The 18,251-nt window shown below is 41.8% G+C and overlaps 1 protein-coding gene across 1 annotated transcript in view; it reads left to right on the forward strand.

The window, feature by feature from the left end:
* Positions 1–429: 429 nt before the first annotated feature.
* Positions 430–18,251, forward strand: part of LOC112924340 (organic anion transporter 7) — a 42,548-nt gene continuing 24,726 nt past the window's right edge. The window contains exons 1-3 of the mRNA XM_026004625.2: positions 430–562; positions 681–1,102; positions 1,953–2,056. Coding sequence (XP_025860410.2) covers positions 701–1,102; positions 1,953–2,056 — 506 coding nt within the window. The 5' untranslated portion in view covers positions 430–562; positions 681–700. The remainder of the gene's footprint in view (positions 563–680; positions 1,103–1,952; positions 2,057–18,251) is intronic.

Below are 18,251 nucleotides of genomic sequence, written 5' to 3' on the forward strand. Positions count from 1 at the left end.
GCTTTAGTTTACTCAGGGTTATTTGCATTTACTCGTTTAACTAAAATTCAGTACTAGGGACCCCTGGGTGGCTCAGTGGTTGAGCATCTGCCTTTGGCTCAGGTGGAGTCTCACATAAGGCTCCCCGCAGGGAGCCTGCTTCTACCTCTCCCTATATCTCTGCCTCTCTCTGTGTCTCTCATGAATAAATAAATAAAATCTTAAAAAAAAAAATCAATACTAAACAAGCCTAGCACTAACCTTCTGTACTTTTCACAGGAAAATAAAAAACAGTTCACTTTTGAGTCTTACAAGCAAAGCAACACATTTTGCAAAGAACTGTGTTCCATGTAGTGGGTTTATTTTATTTTATTTACAGATGTGGGGATCAAAGTCCAGTGCCACTGCAGGGCACTGCTGACGATAAGAATTTTCACAAAGTACACCTTTAAATAGTGCTGGTTGTCAACTGCTGGAAGCATCTCAGCAAAATACTCCTCTGTGACTTTAAAGTAAACGAATACTCACCTGATCCCCAAACAATTTGGAGAAACAGCTTCCGTGACCCTGCTGCAGAGCTGAGGTGGGACCCATTGAGGCAAAAGTGGGGTTAGGATCAACACACACTTGGAGTGACACAGTGAATGGAGACCTTTCTCCCTTTGAACTTTTCTAAATAAAATCATTTTGCTTTCCACCAGGGATCACTTGTTCAGCCTTGATGGCCTTTCAGGACCTCCTGGATCAAGTTGGAGCCCTGGGAAGATTCCAGATCCTTCAGATGGTTTTCCTTTGTATCTCCAACCTCATAGCGTACCCTCATGTTCTATTAGAGAACTTCACTGCAGCTAGCCCTGGTCACCGTTGCTGGGTCCACGTCCTCGACAATGACACTGTCTCTGCTAATGGCACTGGGATTCTCAGCCAAGATGCCCTCCTGAGAATCTCCATCCCACTGGACTCAAACTTGAGGCCAGAGAAATGTCGTCGCTTCATCCATCCCCAGTGGCAACTCCTTCCCCTGAATGGGACCTTCTTCAACATGAGTGAGCGGGACATGGAGCCCTGCATGGATGGCTGGGTGTACGACCAAAGCTCCTTTCCCTCCACCATCGTGACTAAGGTAAGAGCTTCCGTTTACCTCTTGTGAGCACACAGTCTGGGTGTTTAGAGGCAGTACAAATAATGAGCTTGCTTCAAGCTTTTAATCACTATATAGGTGTTCGTTCTTCATTATTTAAGCAAACATTTGTTATGTCTTTATTAAATACCACTAATGAACTAAAAGGTACTTGTGACCTTGCAATTATATGGCTTTTATTCTTAGAAGACCAAATTTTAAGCAAGTGACTTACATAATGCATTAAAAATGTTACACTTGCAAATTAGAAACATCTGGGATATTGATCAAAACTTCCAAGCACAGACTGTGCTCCCTGAGCAGCCATAGGAGATCTGCGGTAAATGTTTAAAGTTTCTCAAATGATTGCATTCTGCGGCCAAGGTTGAGAATCACTTCATATGAAATAAAACAAGCCATTAATATAGCCTACAGGCTTAAATGAGTCCTCCTAAAGGAATTTGTCTGCTTTTTAAAGATTTTATTTATTCATGAGAAATACGACAAAAGAGGCAGAGACATAGGCAGAGGGAGAAGCAGGCTCCCTGTGGGGAGCCTGATGTGGGATTTGATCCCAGGACTGCGGGATCACTCCCTGAGCCAAAGGCAGATGCTCAAAAACTGAGCCACCCAGGTGCCCCTCCTTGAGATTTGTACTTAAGCTGATACCTGAATGATAAAGTCAGCTAATGCAAAAAATAAAAATAAATTTAAAAAATTTAAAAAGAAAGTTAGAGAAGAAGAAGGGGGTATAAAGAAACTTGTAAGTCATTTAAGCTGTTTCAATCAGGTTTCCACTGAGGGGCTATAAGCTGCCATGCAGCGCTCCTTTGCTGGTTTCCTTCTCTTCCAGTGGGACCTGGTATGTGAATCTCAGTCACTGAAATCAATGGCCAAATTCTTATTCATGACTGGAATGCTGGTGGGAGGCATCATATTTGGCCATTTATCAGACAGGTGAGTGTATCTGGATCACTGGGGTATTTTGTTGAACCAACAAATTAAAAATTTGAAGACACAGATACATAAAACAGTGTTGCCGACTTTGGCCGGAGAATCGCGTGTTCAGTCCCTCCTGGACCCTGTGAGCTGAATGCCTATGTATTTCCAGAGATTAGTCATCATGTCCCATTTCCCAAGTGTGATGGGTAGGCATTCCTATTAAACTTGTGGTGTCCATAGCAAAGTGTCTTGATGATGTAGAGAAAAAACTTTTTCCAGTGACCTTGATTTTTGTTTTTGCAAAAACGGCGCTTTAAAAGTATCTTTTCAACCACACAATTAATCTAGTGACAACTACTGTCACCACTTGTGATGTTAGAAATTGGAGTATCCTAAGCCTGGCAATACCATTTCTGAATTAGACAGCCAATTGCCAGCACCAAACATGTCTCCTCTGAGGGTTATGGGAAATAAGGCTCCCCTTATCGCCTACCAGCACAATGTCTGTTATATCAGCTCAAAAATGTGAATCTGTTATATCAGCTCAAAAATGTGAACTCTAAAGGTATGATGGTAAATGTGTTGTGCCCAAGATTGAGAATCCGAGAAACCACCGAGGAGCCGACACCGATGCAAACACACGAGGGTTTATTTACAAGCTCGAGCTTGGGTCCAAGTGCACCCGAAACAGCGGAGCAGGGACTTGGACCCAGAAGTGGGTTACAGCTGAGTTTTTTATAGGCTGGTCTAGGGGATTTTCAGAAGGGATGGAAGAATTTCTCAAGTTCTGTTTACATTTTGATATGGGGCTTTCAAGGGCATTGAGCTCTGTTCTCATTCTAAGATGGGACTTTCTACCACGGGCTCTGTTGTCTTTCTGATATGGGATTCCCTGCCGAGGACATTGAGGACATTCTGCAGTTTTTCCCGTAAAGTTCAGCTCTTATTCCCAGGGGCCTGAGATGGCTGTACTTGTGCTGATGCTAAACTTGAGGTGGGATGGCCTTAATTTTTCTCGGCCTCCACATTTCCCCCTCTCAGAGGAACCTAAGGAAGGACCCAATCATGGGTCCAGGTTGGCCTCAGAGTGAGCCAGTGGGAATGATTAAATCATGATTCAAACCAACCTTGTTGCTGTTTTCGTTCCCGTTTACCTCTAGCCAAACCTTTTCTGACTTTTGCCATAGATTCCTGGACTATTCCTAGGTGGTCAGTAAAGAAGCAACACTCCTCATTTGGGGCAACACATAACCCCCTGCCCCTTGCTTGCAAAAGCCTCTCTACAGTTAAGATGCTCCTATCTTTTTAAACCTTAAAAGACTGAATTGGGTGCACATTTTTAAATGGCTAATGGGGATTGGTTCTGGCATGAAGAGGACAGAGCATAAACAACATTAGTGGGGTAAGTGAGAACGGCACAGTCTTAACAAAGTCCTTGCAGCTGGCCCGGCGTGGGTGTAGTGGACCCAGGGAGTAATCCTGCGACCTTGAGAGAGGTGGGAGTGGTCAGGATCACGAGGTAGGGTCCCTTCCAGCGAGGTTGAAGTGTCTGGTGTCGGTATCTCTGCATGTACACCCAGTCACCTGGCCGGTATCGATGGGGGCCCGGGGGTGGCCCAGTCTCATAGAGGGCCCTCAGCTTAGGCCACACCAACGCCGCCGGAACCGCGATGCTTTCCAAGGCGCGGGCCCCTCTCTCGGGGCGAGCCCATTCCAGGGCGCCCCATCCTTCACAAAGGAAAGAGAACTCTCCCCGGGGCTCCCGCCGGCTTCTCCGGATCGGTTGCGTTACCGCACTGGACGCCTCGGCGCCCATCTCCGCCACTCCGGATTGGGGGATCTGAACCTGACTCCCTTTCGATGGGTTCCAACATGCCAGAGGCTGTTCACCTTGGAAACCTGCTGCTAAACTGGAGATAACAGGTGGAGGAATATTGAACATGGCCTCGTAGGGAGTCAGTCCCATCTTATATGGGGAGTTCCTCACCCTATATAGGGCGAAGGGGAGGAGAGTCACCCCGACCCCGCCAGTCTCCAGGGCTGATTTAGTTAAGGTCTCCTTTAATGTTCTGTTCATCCTCTCTACCTGTCCTGAGCTCTGGGGCCTACGTGTACAATGTAATTTCCAATCTGCCCCAAGTACTAGTGCCACTCCCCGTGTTACCTTAGAGACGAATCCTGGGCCATTGATCCAGTCTTAACAGGAAAACCATACCTCAGTGAGATGTCTTCCAGCAGTTTCTTGGTCACCGTCTGTGCTGTCCTCTGCTCTGCAGATCTGGGCTTTTTTAGCTGAGGCCCAGTATCCTAGAGCCACTATGGTTTGTAGCAAGTCCCTGGTGCTTCGCAGGCCATGTGTCCTGTTCCTCCTCCGCCAACAGGATATCAAAAGAGGGTGCTGGGAACGGAACTCACCCAAGTAATTGTTAGAGTGCGGTTTCTGAACCGGCAGCAAGGGAGTGTTCCATGCCGATTGGCAAGGCCTCAATATGCCCGAGTCCAGTAGTCGCCGTATGTGGGGTGTGATTCCCCTACACGCTACGAGAAGCATGGGGTATTGGCGGACCCTGGCAGGGTCTGCCCCCGGCTTTAGTTCTATGTATATGGCCGGTCGATGCTGGGCCAGCCCAATTCCCCCAGTTTCTGCCCATGCTTGGGGAAATTCCCACAGCCAACGGTCAATGTCAGTCATTGGGGCTGAGGGCATTTGGTGGAGACAATATCCGTCTTCTAAACTCCGGAGAAGCACCTGAATAGGGTGCCCCTGCTTGTTTAGGATTTTTGCCCCTTCGGGTGGAAACAAATTTGTACCCCCATCTTGGTGAGCAAATCCCATGAAGGAATGGAATACCCAGCCCATGCCGAGCCCACAGTTCTTTGGGTAGTCCATGAGTACTGTTTGGTGCCCGTGGCCCCTTGCACCCATGAAGTCTTGTTTGCCAATTTCCCTTGGGGTTGTAATAAAACCGAATGTTGTGCCCCAGTGTCCACTAGGAATTCAACAAGTTGCCCCTCCACTCTGAGAGTTACCCTGGGCTCGGGGAGGGGTGCCGAACCCCGGCTCCCCTAGTCGTCCAGGTCCTCCATCTCTAAGATCTTGGTACAGGCCTTAGGTCTTTTGTTAAGACAGTCTTTCACCCAGTGGCCCTCTTCTTTGTAGTAAGCACATTGGTTTTTGTTCAGCTTAGGGCACTCCCGACAGGGACCAGGGCCATCCTCCTTACCTGTCCCTGAAGCCAGCTTCTTGAGGTGCCTCCGCCTTTCCTGTGGGTCGTTCATGGTTGTGGCCAGCAGGATCTTGGCTAGGTTTCAGGTCTGCTGGTCACTTAGTTTGGTTTGGTGTTCTTCCGGACTTTATTATTATTGACTCTTTCTGCTACTATAAGTCCTGCAAGCTCTTCTCTCCTAGTATTCTCTCTAAGAAGGCTGTGGGACTCTCGTCCTTACCCTGTCTTACATAACCATACCTCGGCCAGATTGGTAGGCTTGCGCGGCAGCCTGGAGACTTGCCCCTAGAGTCTGGCAGTGGACCCAGAGTCTCTCCTTACCTTCAGCCAAGTTGTGGGTTTTGGGGAGTAAAAGTGCTTTTAGCCAAGGAGAGGAATTCTCGATCATGTCCTGCCAGACCAGGATGTAGGGCACCTGGTCAGGGTGGCCGTCCGGTTTGTCCCTGAAGATCACAGCCTTGACCTGTAAGATAATAGGTAGGTGAAAAGTTCCTTCTCGGGGCTATCCCATGTCAAAGGTTGGCCATTCTGATATGCAATAAATTTGGAATCTCTCTCTCCGTATGTCTATGCTCAGAATACGAGCTCTTTCCGTAACATCCGAGAAGTGGGAGAGCATAAGAGACAAGGGTGTGGTTTGCATCTGCCCCATTATGTCCCCCGTCCACACCAAGGCACAGACAGTTAACAAATAACACAGTCAAACGCACAGTTAACAAGAACACAGTAACACAGACCAGCACACAAACAGTCAACACAGATCAGTGTGCAAACAGGTAACAAGAACACAGTAACAGACAAACGTTCCAGTGCGGCCGCAAAGATGACAGAAAGTAATCTGAAGGGCTGGCAGCTGGCCCTCCTTACAGATGAGGACCCCCGTCCTCCTTACAGATGAGGACCCCCGTCCTCCATACAGATGAGCACCCCCGTCCTCCTTACAGATGAGGACCCCGTCCTCCATACAGATGAGGACCTCCATCCCCCTTACAGATGAGGACCCCCGTCCTCCATACAGATGAACACCCCCATCCTCCTTACAGATGAGGACCCCGTCCTCCATACAGATGAGGACCTCCGTCCTCCATACAGATGAGAACCTCCGTCCCCCTTACAGATGAGGACCCCCGTCCTCCATACAGATGAGCATCCCCATCCTTCTTACAGATGAGGACCCCGTCCTCCATACAGATGAGCACCCCCCGTCCTCCCTACAGATGAGGACCCCCGTCCTTCTTACAGATGAGGACCCCCGTCCTCCATACAGATGAGGACCTCCGTCCCCCTTACAGATGAGGACCTCCGTCCTCCATACAGATGAGGACCCCGTCCTCCAGGCAGGGGCAAGGGACGTCTCCTCAAGACCCCCGGTCGATGGCCTACCAGCACGTCCGCCTAAGCCAATGCCGACCCAATACAGATTGGAATTCCTACAGGTTAGAGCTCTCAGAGAATATGCGCACAAAAGGTGGAAAAAGTTGAGTCACTCACCATGCGTGAAACCCTCCAGATGGGGTCCTGGGGGTCTCTCGGATCCCAGACGAGCCCCCAAATGTTGTGCCCAAGATTACATATCCAAGAAACCACCAAGGAGCCGACACCAATGCAAACACACGAGGGTTTATTTACAAGCTCGAGCTTGGGTCCAAGTACACCCGATACAGCAGAGCAGGGACTTGGACCCCGAGGTGGGTTACAGCTGAGTTTTTTATAGGCTGGTCTAGGGGATTTTCAGAAAGGATGGAAGAATTTCTCAAGTTCTGTTTACATTCTGATATGGGGCTTTCAAGGGCATTGAGTTCTGTTCTCATTCTAATATGGGACTTTCTGCCCCTGGCTTGGGCTGTTGTCTTTCTGATATGGGATTCCCTGTCGAGGACATTGAGGACATTCTGCAGTTTTTCCCATAAAGTTCAGCTCTTATTCCCAGGGGCCTAAGATGGCTGTACTTGTGCTGATGCTAAACTTTAGGTGGGATGGCCTTAATTTTTCTTGGCCTCCACAAATGTAGCTTGTAAAGTGTTCAGAGCCAGAGTCCATTTCTAACAGTTCCATAACACAGAACCACCCACTTACAGAAATAAAAATAAAACCATATATCTCTGGCTGATTCATTTTTTGAAAAGGGTGCCAAGATCATTTAGTTGGTAAAATATAGCCCCTTCAACAAATGGTGCTGTAACAACTGGATATCCACATGCAAAATAATAAAGTTGGATCCTTACCTAAAGCCATAGTAAATATTACCAAATGGATTAATTGTTGTGCCCAGGATTGCGAATCCAAGAAACCACCAAGGAGCCGACACCAATACAAACACACGAGGGTTTATTACAAGCTCGAGCTTGGGTCCAAGTATATCCGACACAGCGGAGCAGGGATTTGGACCCCGAGACTAAGAGGCGTAGCAGCTTTATAGGGGCCAGTGGCCAATGGGATACGCAGAAAGTTGCACAGTCATGTCGGTCCACACGCAGGTGGCCAATTAAATTACATCTTACCCTATAGTATCCATTTGAGCTGGCCTATTACTTTGGTCAGAATTGGTGCGCAGTTTTGGTGGGCACAAGGCAGGGTTACATTGTTATGAGCCGATTTCCGATTAGGGTGTGCCCAGTGGCTTGACTAGGGTGGGGAAGTGCCTTAAGCAATAAGCAGGTCATGTGGGGGTGATACAGGTGGTGGTGGGTGTAGCACAAAATGGAGTTGGTCATGCTCTGCTTATCCAAGGGTAGGGGATTTTTGTTAAATTTCCTGGGTCCCACATTGATGACTTAAATACAAGAGCTAAGACCATAAAACTCTTCAAAGAAAATCGAGGATGAATCTATATGACTTTGGGTTCGGCAATGAATTCTTTGATATGTCACCAAAAGCATGAGTGACAAAAAAATCGATGGATTGGTCTTCATCAAAAATTAAAAACTTTTGTACATCAAAGCACATTATCAAGAAAGTGAAATGATAACCTATATAATGAGAGAAAATATTTGTAAATTATATGTAAGCCATAAAAATAGGCAAATAGACCAAGGAAATGGGTTTAATATTCAGAATATATAAAGAATTTCCACTCTCAACAACAGAAAGACAAAAAAGAAACCCCAATTTTTAAATGAACAAAGGACTTCAATGTACTTTTCTTTAAAAAAGACATACAAATATCTTCTCCCATTCTGTAGGTTGTCTTTTATTTTTTTTTAATTAATTTTTATTGGTGTTCAATTTACCATCATACAGAAAAACACCCAGTGCTCATCCCGTCAAGTGTCCACCTCAGTGCCCGTCACCCATTCCCCTCCAACACCCGCCCTCCTCCCCTTCCACCACCCCTAGTTCGTTTCCCCGAGTTAGGAGTCTTTATGTTCTGTCTCCCTTCCTGATATTTCCCAACATTTCTTTTCCCTTCCTTTATATTCCCTTTCACTATTATTTATATTCCCCAAATGAATGAGAACATACACTGTTTGTCCTTCTCCAACTGACTTACTTCACTCAGCATAATACCCTCCAGTTCCATCCACGTTGAAGCAAATGGTGGGTATTTGTCGTTTCTAATGGCTGAGGAATATTCCATTGTATACATAAACCACATCTTCTTTATCCATTCATCTTTCGATGGACACCGAGGCTCCTTCCACAGTTTGGCTATTGTGGCCATTGCTGATAGAAACATCAGGGTGCAGGTGTCCCGACGTTTCATTGCATCTGAATCTTTGGGGTAAATCCCCAACAGTGCAATTGCTGGGTCGTAGGGCAGGTCTATTTTTAACTCTTTGAGGAACCTCCACACAGTTTTCCAGAGTGGCTGCACCAGTTCACATTCCCACCAACAGTGTAAGAGGGTTCCCTTTTCTCCGCATCCTCTCCAACATTTGTGGTTTCCTGCCTTGTTAATTTTCCCCATTCTCACTGGTGTGAGGTGGTATCTCATTGTGGTTTTGATTTGTATTTCCCTGATGGCAAGTGATGCAGAGCATTTTCTCATGTGCATGTTGGCCATGTCCATGTCTTCCTCTGTGAGATTTCTCTTCATGTCTTTTGCCCATTTCATGATTGGATTGTTTGTTTCTTTGGTGTTGAGTTTAATAAGTTCTTTATAGATTTTGGAAACTAGCCCTTTATCTGATATGTCATTTGCAAATATCTTCTCCCATTCTGTAGGTTGTCTTTTAGTTTTGTTGACTGTATCCTTTGCTGTGCAAAAGCTTCTTATCTTGATGAAGTCCCAATAGTTCATTTTTGCTTTTGTTTCTTTTGCCTTCGTGGATGTATCTTGCAAGAAGTTACTGTGGCCAAGTTCAAATAGGGTGTTGCCTGTGTTCTCTTCTATGATTTTGATGGACTCTTGTCTCATATTTAGATCTTTCATCCATTTTGAGTTTATCTTTGTGTCTGGTGCAAGAGAGTGGTCTAGTTTCATTCTTCTGCATGTAGATGTCCAATTTTCCCAACACCATTTATTGAAGAGACTGTCTTTCTTCCAATGGATAGTCTTTCCTCCTTTATCGAATATTAGTTGACCATAAAGTTCAGGGTCCACTTCTGGGTTCTCTATTCTGTTCCATTGATCTATGTGTCTGTTTTTGTGCCAGTACCACACTGTCTTGATGACCACAGCTTTGTAGTACAGCCTGAAATCTGGCATTGTGATGCTCCCAGATATGGTTTTCTTTTTTAAAATTCCCCTGGCTATTCGGGGTCTTTTCTGATTCCACACAAATCTTAAAATAATTTGTTCTAACTCTCTGAAGAAAGTCCATGGTATTTTGATAGGGATTGCATTAAACGTGTAAATTGCCCTGGGTAACATTGACATTTTCACAATATTAATTCTGCCAATCTGGAAAACTGTGTGGAGGTTCCTCAAAGAGTTAAAAATAGACCTGCCCTACCACCCAGCAATTGCACTGTTGGGGATTTACCCCAAAGATTCAGATGCAATGAAACACCGGGACACCTGCACCCCAATGTTTATAGCAGCAGTGTCCACAATAGCCAAAATGTGGAGGGAGCCTCGGTGTCCATCGAAATATGAATGGATAAAGAAGATGTGGTTTATGTATACAATGGAATATTCCTCAGCCATTAGAAATGACAAATACCCACCATTTGCTTCAACGTGGATGGAACTACGTGGATGGAACTGGAGGGTATTATGCTGAGTGAAATAAGTCAATCGGAGAAGGACAAACAGTGTATGTTCTCATTCATTTGGGGAATATAAATAAGAGTGAAAGGGAATATAAGGGAAGGGAGAAGAAATGTGTGGGAAATATCAGAAAGGGAGACAGAACATAAAGACTCCTAACTCTGGGAAACGAACTAGGGGTGGAGGAAGGGGAGGGGGGAGTGGGGGTGAATGGGTGATGGGCACTGAGGGGGGCACTTGACGGGATGAGCACTGGGTGTTAGTCTGTATGTTGGTAAATTGAACACCAATAAAAAATAAATGTATTTAAAAAAATAAAAATAAAAATAAAAAAATAAAAAAGACATACAAATGGTACATAAGCACGTGAAAAAAATGCTCAACATCATGATATTGAAAACAATGTAAGTCAAAGCCACAGTGAAATACCACTTCATACCTACTAGAGTGGCTATAATACAACAAAACAAGATGGGAAATAACATGCATTCACAGGGGTGTAGAGAAATTCGAAGTAAGCTGACAGGAAGATAAGATGGTGTCACCACTATGAAAAATATTTTGGAAATTCTTCAAAAAATTAAGTGCAGAGAAACCATTTGGCCTAACAATTCCATTGCTAGGTATAAAACTAAAAGAATTGAAAAAGGAACTCAAACAGATATTTACAGATATGGATGAACCATGAAACATGCAGAGTGAACTAAGATAAACAAAACAGGACAAATATTATATTCACTTATATGAAATATTTAGAATAGGCAGATTCATAGAGAAAAAGATAGAGATATCAGAGGGTAGGGAAAAGAGGACTGGAACATTATTGCCTAATGGACACACAATTTCTGTTGAGGATTTTGAAGTTTTGGCAGTGGATAGTGGCGATGGTTACACAGCATTGTGAATGTAACTAATGCCAGTGGAAATGGCATTAGTTAAATATGGTGAAATGGCTAATTAAATTTTCATATTATACTGCAATGAAAAAGGAACAAAATCAAGGGAATTAGAAGACAAGTCACACACCAGGAAAAAATATACTTGCAAAAAGGGTTGTTATCCAAAATAAAATCTTTAAAATTCAACAGTAAGAAAACAAACAACCTGATTAAAAAATGAGCAAAAGACTTGAATAGACACCAAAGAAGTTATACAGATAGCAAATAAACATACATATATATGGTATTAGGGAATCGCAAATTAAAACAACAATGTGATACCACTACACACCTATTAAAATAGCAAAAAACTAAAGCACTGTCAACATAAATGCCGGTGGAAATGTGGAACAACAGGGATTCTCATTCATTGCTGATAGGTATGCAAAATTGTACAGTGACTTCTGAAGTTTCTTAAAACATTTTTTCCTTTAAAAATGTACTTATATTTATTTTTAATTGAGGGGCAATTAACATATAGCATTATGTTAGTTTAAGGTGTATAGCATAATGATTTGCTATTTGTATGTATTGTGAAATGATCACCATGCTAAGTCTCATTAACATCTGTCACCAAACACAGTTACAGAAGTTTCTTTCCTTGTGAGGTGTACTGTTAATATCTATCCTCAGGAATTTTCAAATATGCAATACAGTATTATTAACCAGAATCTCCATGCCGTAAGTCACATTTCCAGGACTTACTTATTTTATTGTTAGAGGTTTATACCTTTTGACTTCCTTCACTCATTTTTCCCACCCACCCCCACCCACCATTCTGTTCTCTGTATCTACAAGCTTGGTTTTTGTTGTTGTTGTTTCCTTGTTTTGTTTTTTAGATTCCATATATGAATGAGATCATAGGGTATTTGTCTTTCTCTGTCAGACTTCTTCCCCTTAGCATAATACCCTCACAGTCCATCCATATAATTGCAAATAGCAAGATTTTTTGTGTGTGTGGCTAAATAGTATTCCATTGTATGTGTGTGTATATAAGTGTGTGTGTGTGTGTGTGTGTGTATGCCACATCTTTATCCATTCAACCATTGATGGACACTTAGGTTGTTTCCACATTTTGACTATTGTAACAATGCTACATCTCATTCTTTTTTTAGCTGCTATGGCAGCTCATTGTACAGAAACTATGTTTTCTTTCTTTTTTTAATTTCAAGTTAAAATTTTTTTTATTTAAATTCAACTTAGTTAACATATAGTATAATCTTAGTTTCAGAGGTAGAACTTAGTGATTGATCAGTTGCATATAACACCCAGTTCTCATTACAACATCAAGTGCCCTCCTTAGTGCCCATCATCCAGTTACCCCATTGACCTCTCCTCCAGCAAGCCTCAGTTTGTTCTTTATAGTTAAGGGTCTCTTATGGTTTGCCATCCTCTCTGTTTTTATCTTAGTTTATTTTTCCTTCCCTTCTCCTATATTCATCTATTTTGTTTCTTAAATTCCACATATGGGTGAGTGGTATTTATTGTTCTCTGACTTATTTTGCTCAGCATAATACTCTCTAGTTCCACCCACATCCTTGCAAATGGCAAGATTTCATTCTTTTTGATGGCTAAGTAATATTATATATATATATATATATATATATATATATATATATATATATATATATACCACATCTTCCTTAACCATTCATCTGGGGGATCCCTGGGTGGCTCAGCAGTTTAGCACCTGCCTTTCAGCCCAGGGTGTGATCCTGAAGTCCCAGGATCGGGTCCCACATTGGGCTCCCTGCATGGAGCCTGCTTCTCCATTTGCCTGTGTCTCTGCCTCTCTCTCTCTCTCTCTCTCTCTCTCTCATGAATAAATAAATAAAATCTTTAAAAAAACCATTCATCTGTTGATGGAAATCTGGGCTCTTTCCATATTTTGGCTATTGTGGACATTGCTGCTATGAACATGGCAGTTTACATGTGCCCCTTCAAATCATTATGTTTGTACCCTTTGGATAAATACCTAGAAGTGAAATTGCTGGGTTATAGGGTAGGTCTAGTTTGAACTTTTTGAGGAATCTCCATACTGTTTTCCAGAGTGGCCATACCAGTTTGCATTCCCACCAACAGTGTAAGAGGGTTCCCCTTTCTCTGCATCCTCGCCATCATCTGTTATTTACTGACTTGTTCATTTTAGCCAATCTGACCAATGTGAAGTGGTATCTTATTGTGGTTTTGATTTGTATTTTCCTGATGTCAAGTGATATTGAACATTTTTTTCATGTGTGTGTTGGCCATCTGTATGTCTTCTTTGGAGAAATATCTGTTCACATCTTCTGCCCATTGCTTGGCTGGATTTTTTTTTGTTTTGGAGGTGTTGAATTTGATAAATTCTTTATAGATTCTGGAACTAGCCCTTTATCTGATATGTCATTTGTGAATATCTTCTCCCATTCCATAGGTTGCCTTTTAGGTTTGTTGAATTTCCTTTGCTGAGCAAAAGCTTTTTATCTTGATGAAGTTCCGATAGTTATTTTTGCTTTTGTTTCCCTTGCTTTTAAAGATGTGTCTAGTAAGAGGTTGTTGCAGCCAAGGTCAAAGAGTTTGCTCCCTATGTTCTTCTCTACGATTTTGTTGGATTCCTGCCTCACATTTAGGTCTTTCATCCACTTTGAGCTTGTTTTGTGTATGGTGGAAGAAAGTGGTCCAGTTTCATTCTTCTACATGTGGCTGTCCAATTTTCTCAACATCATTTGTTGAAGAGACTGTTTTATCAAAGATTAGTTATTGAGAGTCCATTTCTGGGTTCTCTATTCTGTTCCATTGATCTATGTGTCTGTTTTTGGGCCAGTACCACACTGTCTTGATGATTACAGCTTTATCATATAGCTTGAAGTCTGGAATTGTGATGTCTCCAGCTTTAGTTTTCTTTTTTAACATTACTTTGGTTACTTGGGTTCTTTTCTGGTTCCATACAAATTTTAGGATTGTTTCAGCTCTGTGAAAAATGTAAATGGTGTTTTGATAAGAATTACATTGAATGTGTAGTATAGATTGCTTTGGGTAGCATAGACATTTTAATAATATTTGTTCTTCCAACCCACGACCATGGAATGTTTTGAATGTCCACTCATCACTAACCTCAGCAGTCAGACAACAAAAATGAATAAAAGGCATCCAAATTGGCAAAGAAGTCAAACTTTCACTCTTTGCAGACAACATGATATTCTATGTAGAAAACTCAAAAGACTCCACACAAAAAATTGCTAGAACTGATACAGGAGTTCAGCAAAGCCACGGGATATAAAATCAACACACAAAAGTCAGTTGGATGTCTAAATACTTACAATGAGGCAGAAGAAAGAGAAATCAAGGAATTGATCTTATTTACAATTGCACCAAAAATCATAAGATACCTAGGAATAAGCATAACCAAAGAGGTAAAGAATCTACTTTGAAAACTGTAGAACAGTTATGCAAGAAATTGAGGAAGACACCAAGAAATGATTTCAAGTTTTTATTTAAATTCTAGTTAGTTAACATATATGGTAAAATTGGTTTCAGGCATAGAATTTAGTGATGCATCACTTACATATAATATCCAGTGCTCATCACAACAAGTGCCCTCCTTAATACCCATCTCCTGTGAAATGTACCTCAATGTAAGCTATGGACTTTGGGGGATAATGATGTATCACTGTAGGCTCATTGTGTCAAAAAGTCTCTTTTGATACAAGATATTGATAGGTGGGGACTGTGCATGCATGCGGGCAATATATATTGGAAATCTCTATATTTTCTGCTCAATGTTGCATCCAACTTAAAATTGCTCTAAAAAAAGAAACACAAAAATAAAGGAAGAAAGATAGGAATATGTGGTTCATAAAGCCTAAAATGATAACCATTTGGCTTTTTACAGGAACTATTTGCTGCCTCCTGGTGTAATAGCATTCCTGGGCTCTTTCCTCGTTTTCTTAAATCATTATTTCTCTATGTTCTTCACCTTCCACAATTTCCATTAATCTGTCTTCAAACAGTCTCTCTCTTGTGTCCACATGATTGTTAAGTCCATTCAGTGAATTTTTGAATTAGAAACCACTTTTTCAGGGGATCCCTGGGTGGCGCAGCGGTTCGGCACCTGCCTTTGGCCCAGGGCGCGATCCTGGAGACCCGGGATTGAATCCCACATCGGGCTCCCGGTGCATGGAGCCTGCTTCTCCCTCTGCCTGTGTCTCTGCCTCTCTCTCTCTCTCTCTCTCTCTCTCTGTGACTATCGTAAATAAATAATAATAAAAAAAATTTTAAAAAAGAAACCACTTTTTCACTCCTGAATTTCAATAACTTTGGTTTACCTGTGTTGCTATCTCTCTGAGAATACCTGTTTCTAAGCTGTGAATTTCATTTATCAAAATCGTAGTTTAAAAAAAAATCGTAGTTTATTTATGTCTTTGAGAATAGTTATATTACCACTTTAAAATCCTTGTTGGTTAATTCCAAACTTTGTCTCCTCTCAGCAGAAGATCTGAAATATTTCCATAGTCTAGAGAATGGAATTCCATTTTCTTGGTTCATCACACAGCAGGATACTATGAATTATATCTTAAATATTATAAATATTAAGTTGTGAAGATTCTATTTTCCATTATACTCATCAGTAGTACTGAGTCCATTTTACCAAATAATTTTCAAGCCTTGGACTAAACTAAAATCTATTTCTCATATAGAAGCTCCAACCTCAGGTCAGATCTCTGTCTATAGTTGACTTGCTTTGAGCAAGATAACTACCTTAGCAACACGATCACAATTTTCTTATGCTAAGGGTACATTTGTCTGATCTTAGACCTATTCAACATCAGTTTCTGGAATCCCTTCCCTTTAAATATCCAATGCAATACCCCATCTTCTATTTTTTTTAAATTTTTTTAGAGACCAATCATCCCATTTGCTGGTACATTTTTGGTTTAATTGTTTTTTTTTTTAATTAATTTTTATTGGTGTTCAATTTACCAACATACAGAAAAACACCCAGTGCTCATCCCGTCAAGTGTCCACCTCAGTGCCCGTCACCCATTCCCCTCCAACACCCGCCCTCCTCCCCCCTTCCACCACCCCTAGTTCGTTTCCCCGAGTTAGGAGTCTTTATGTTCTGTCTCCCTTCCTGATATTTCCCAACATTTCTTCTCCCTTCCTTTATCTGGCCACTCTGGAAAACTGTGTGGAGGTTCCTCAAAGGGTTTAATTGTTAATAACATTCCTTCTTGGTCTCAAAAGTACCCTATTGAAGATGAAAAATTTATGTTCACCCTATTTATTCCTGACTGCAAAAGAAAGGAGAAGACCTATGTTTCAGGGTTTGGAGAAAAGTGATGAAGAAAAATGGTACTCTCAGTACCATAGAGTACAAGCTTGTCTCCTTATGGCTCTTTACCCATTGGCAACATCATTCCTTCCCTATTCCTGCCTCATTTTGAAAGGGTGCTCAAAGCCACCAGCAAATAAGATACAAATATGTACTTTTTTAACCTTTTGTTATTTTCTGACAAAAAATTTGCTTATGGTAAAAAAAAGTGAGAACATAGATAAAAATACTTTTTACATCATTCATAATTCACATTCTATACTGATCTAGAATCTTCAAAAGGCAATGTCATGAGAAAAATACATGGAGAAATCATTCTAGATTTTGAAAGGTTCACAAAAACACAAAAATCATATGGGATGTGTAACTACCAGAGCATAGATGGGAAAAAGAAAACTAACATCTAGAAAGACTTTTGGAGGACCTTTTTGGTAACTTGAATGTCATCTGATAGCTAGTAGGGAATTATTGTTAGTTTTCTTTTCTTTTTTTTTTTTTTTTATTTATGATAGTCACAGAGAGAGAAAGAGAGAGGCAGAGACATAGGCAGAGGGAGAAGCAGGCTCCATGCACCGGGAGCCCGATGTGGGATTCGATCCCAGGTCTCCAGGATCGCGCCCTGGGCCAAAGGCAGGCGCCAAACCGCTGCGCCACCCGGGGATCCCCTATTGTTAGTTTTCTTAGGTGTGATGATAGAATTGTAATCATATAAGGAACTACTTATATTCTTTTTTAAAAAAATATTTTTGTTTATTTGAGAGAGAGAGAGAGTAGGGAAAGGGGCAGAGGGAGAGAGAGAATCTCCAGCAGATTCTGTGCTGAGCATGGAGTCCACCATGGGCCTTGATCTTGAGACCTGAGATCATGAGCTGAGTCGAAATCAAGAATCAGATGCTTAACTGACTGAGCCACCCAGGCACCCCTAGAAATGACTTGTATTCTTTATACATGTATGCTAAAAAAAATTAGGAATGATGTGTCATGTAGTCTGTAATTGCCATTCAGATGGTTCAACAGAAAAGAGTTTGTGTGGGTGTGTGTGTGTGTGTTCACACAGGCAAAGAAATAAAGCAAATATAGCAAAATGCTATCTAGTGAGGAATCTGCTTGAGATTTATAGCAATGTTCATTAAAGTATTTATTTAAACTTTCATATTTGACAATTTTCAAAATAAAGAGCTAAGAACAAGTCCACTTGAGTGGGAGCCAACACTGTTATATTTATATCCATCGCAAATATATGTTTTCAGTAAAATTGGTAAAAATGTATATGTAATTTTGAAATCTCTTTATACACATGTTTACAGTTCTACATCACATTTTATTTTCAAATAAAAAAAATCTTTTTAGACAGAGTTGGGGTAGGCAAAGGAAGAGGAAGAAAGAGAATCTTAAGCAGGTTCCACACCTAGCATGGACCGTGACTCAGGGCTTGATCTCAGGACTCTGAGATCACAACCTGAGCCAAAATCAAAAGTAGGACACCTAATTGACTGAGCCACCCAGGTGCCCATCAAATAAAATATTTTTTCAAATAAATTTGAGAAACCTATACCAAAAAAGAAGTACATATAATATCTTT

Source organism: Vulpes vulpes, chromosome 5, assembly GCF_048418805.1.
Source record: "Vulpes vulpes isolate BD-2025 chromosome 5, VulVul3, whole genome shotgun sequence".
Classification (NCBI taxonomy): Eukaryota; Metazoa; Chordata; class Mammalia; order Carnivora; family Canidae; genus Vulpes; species Vulpes vulpes.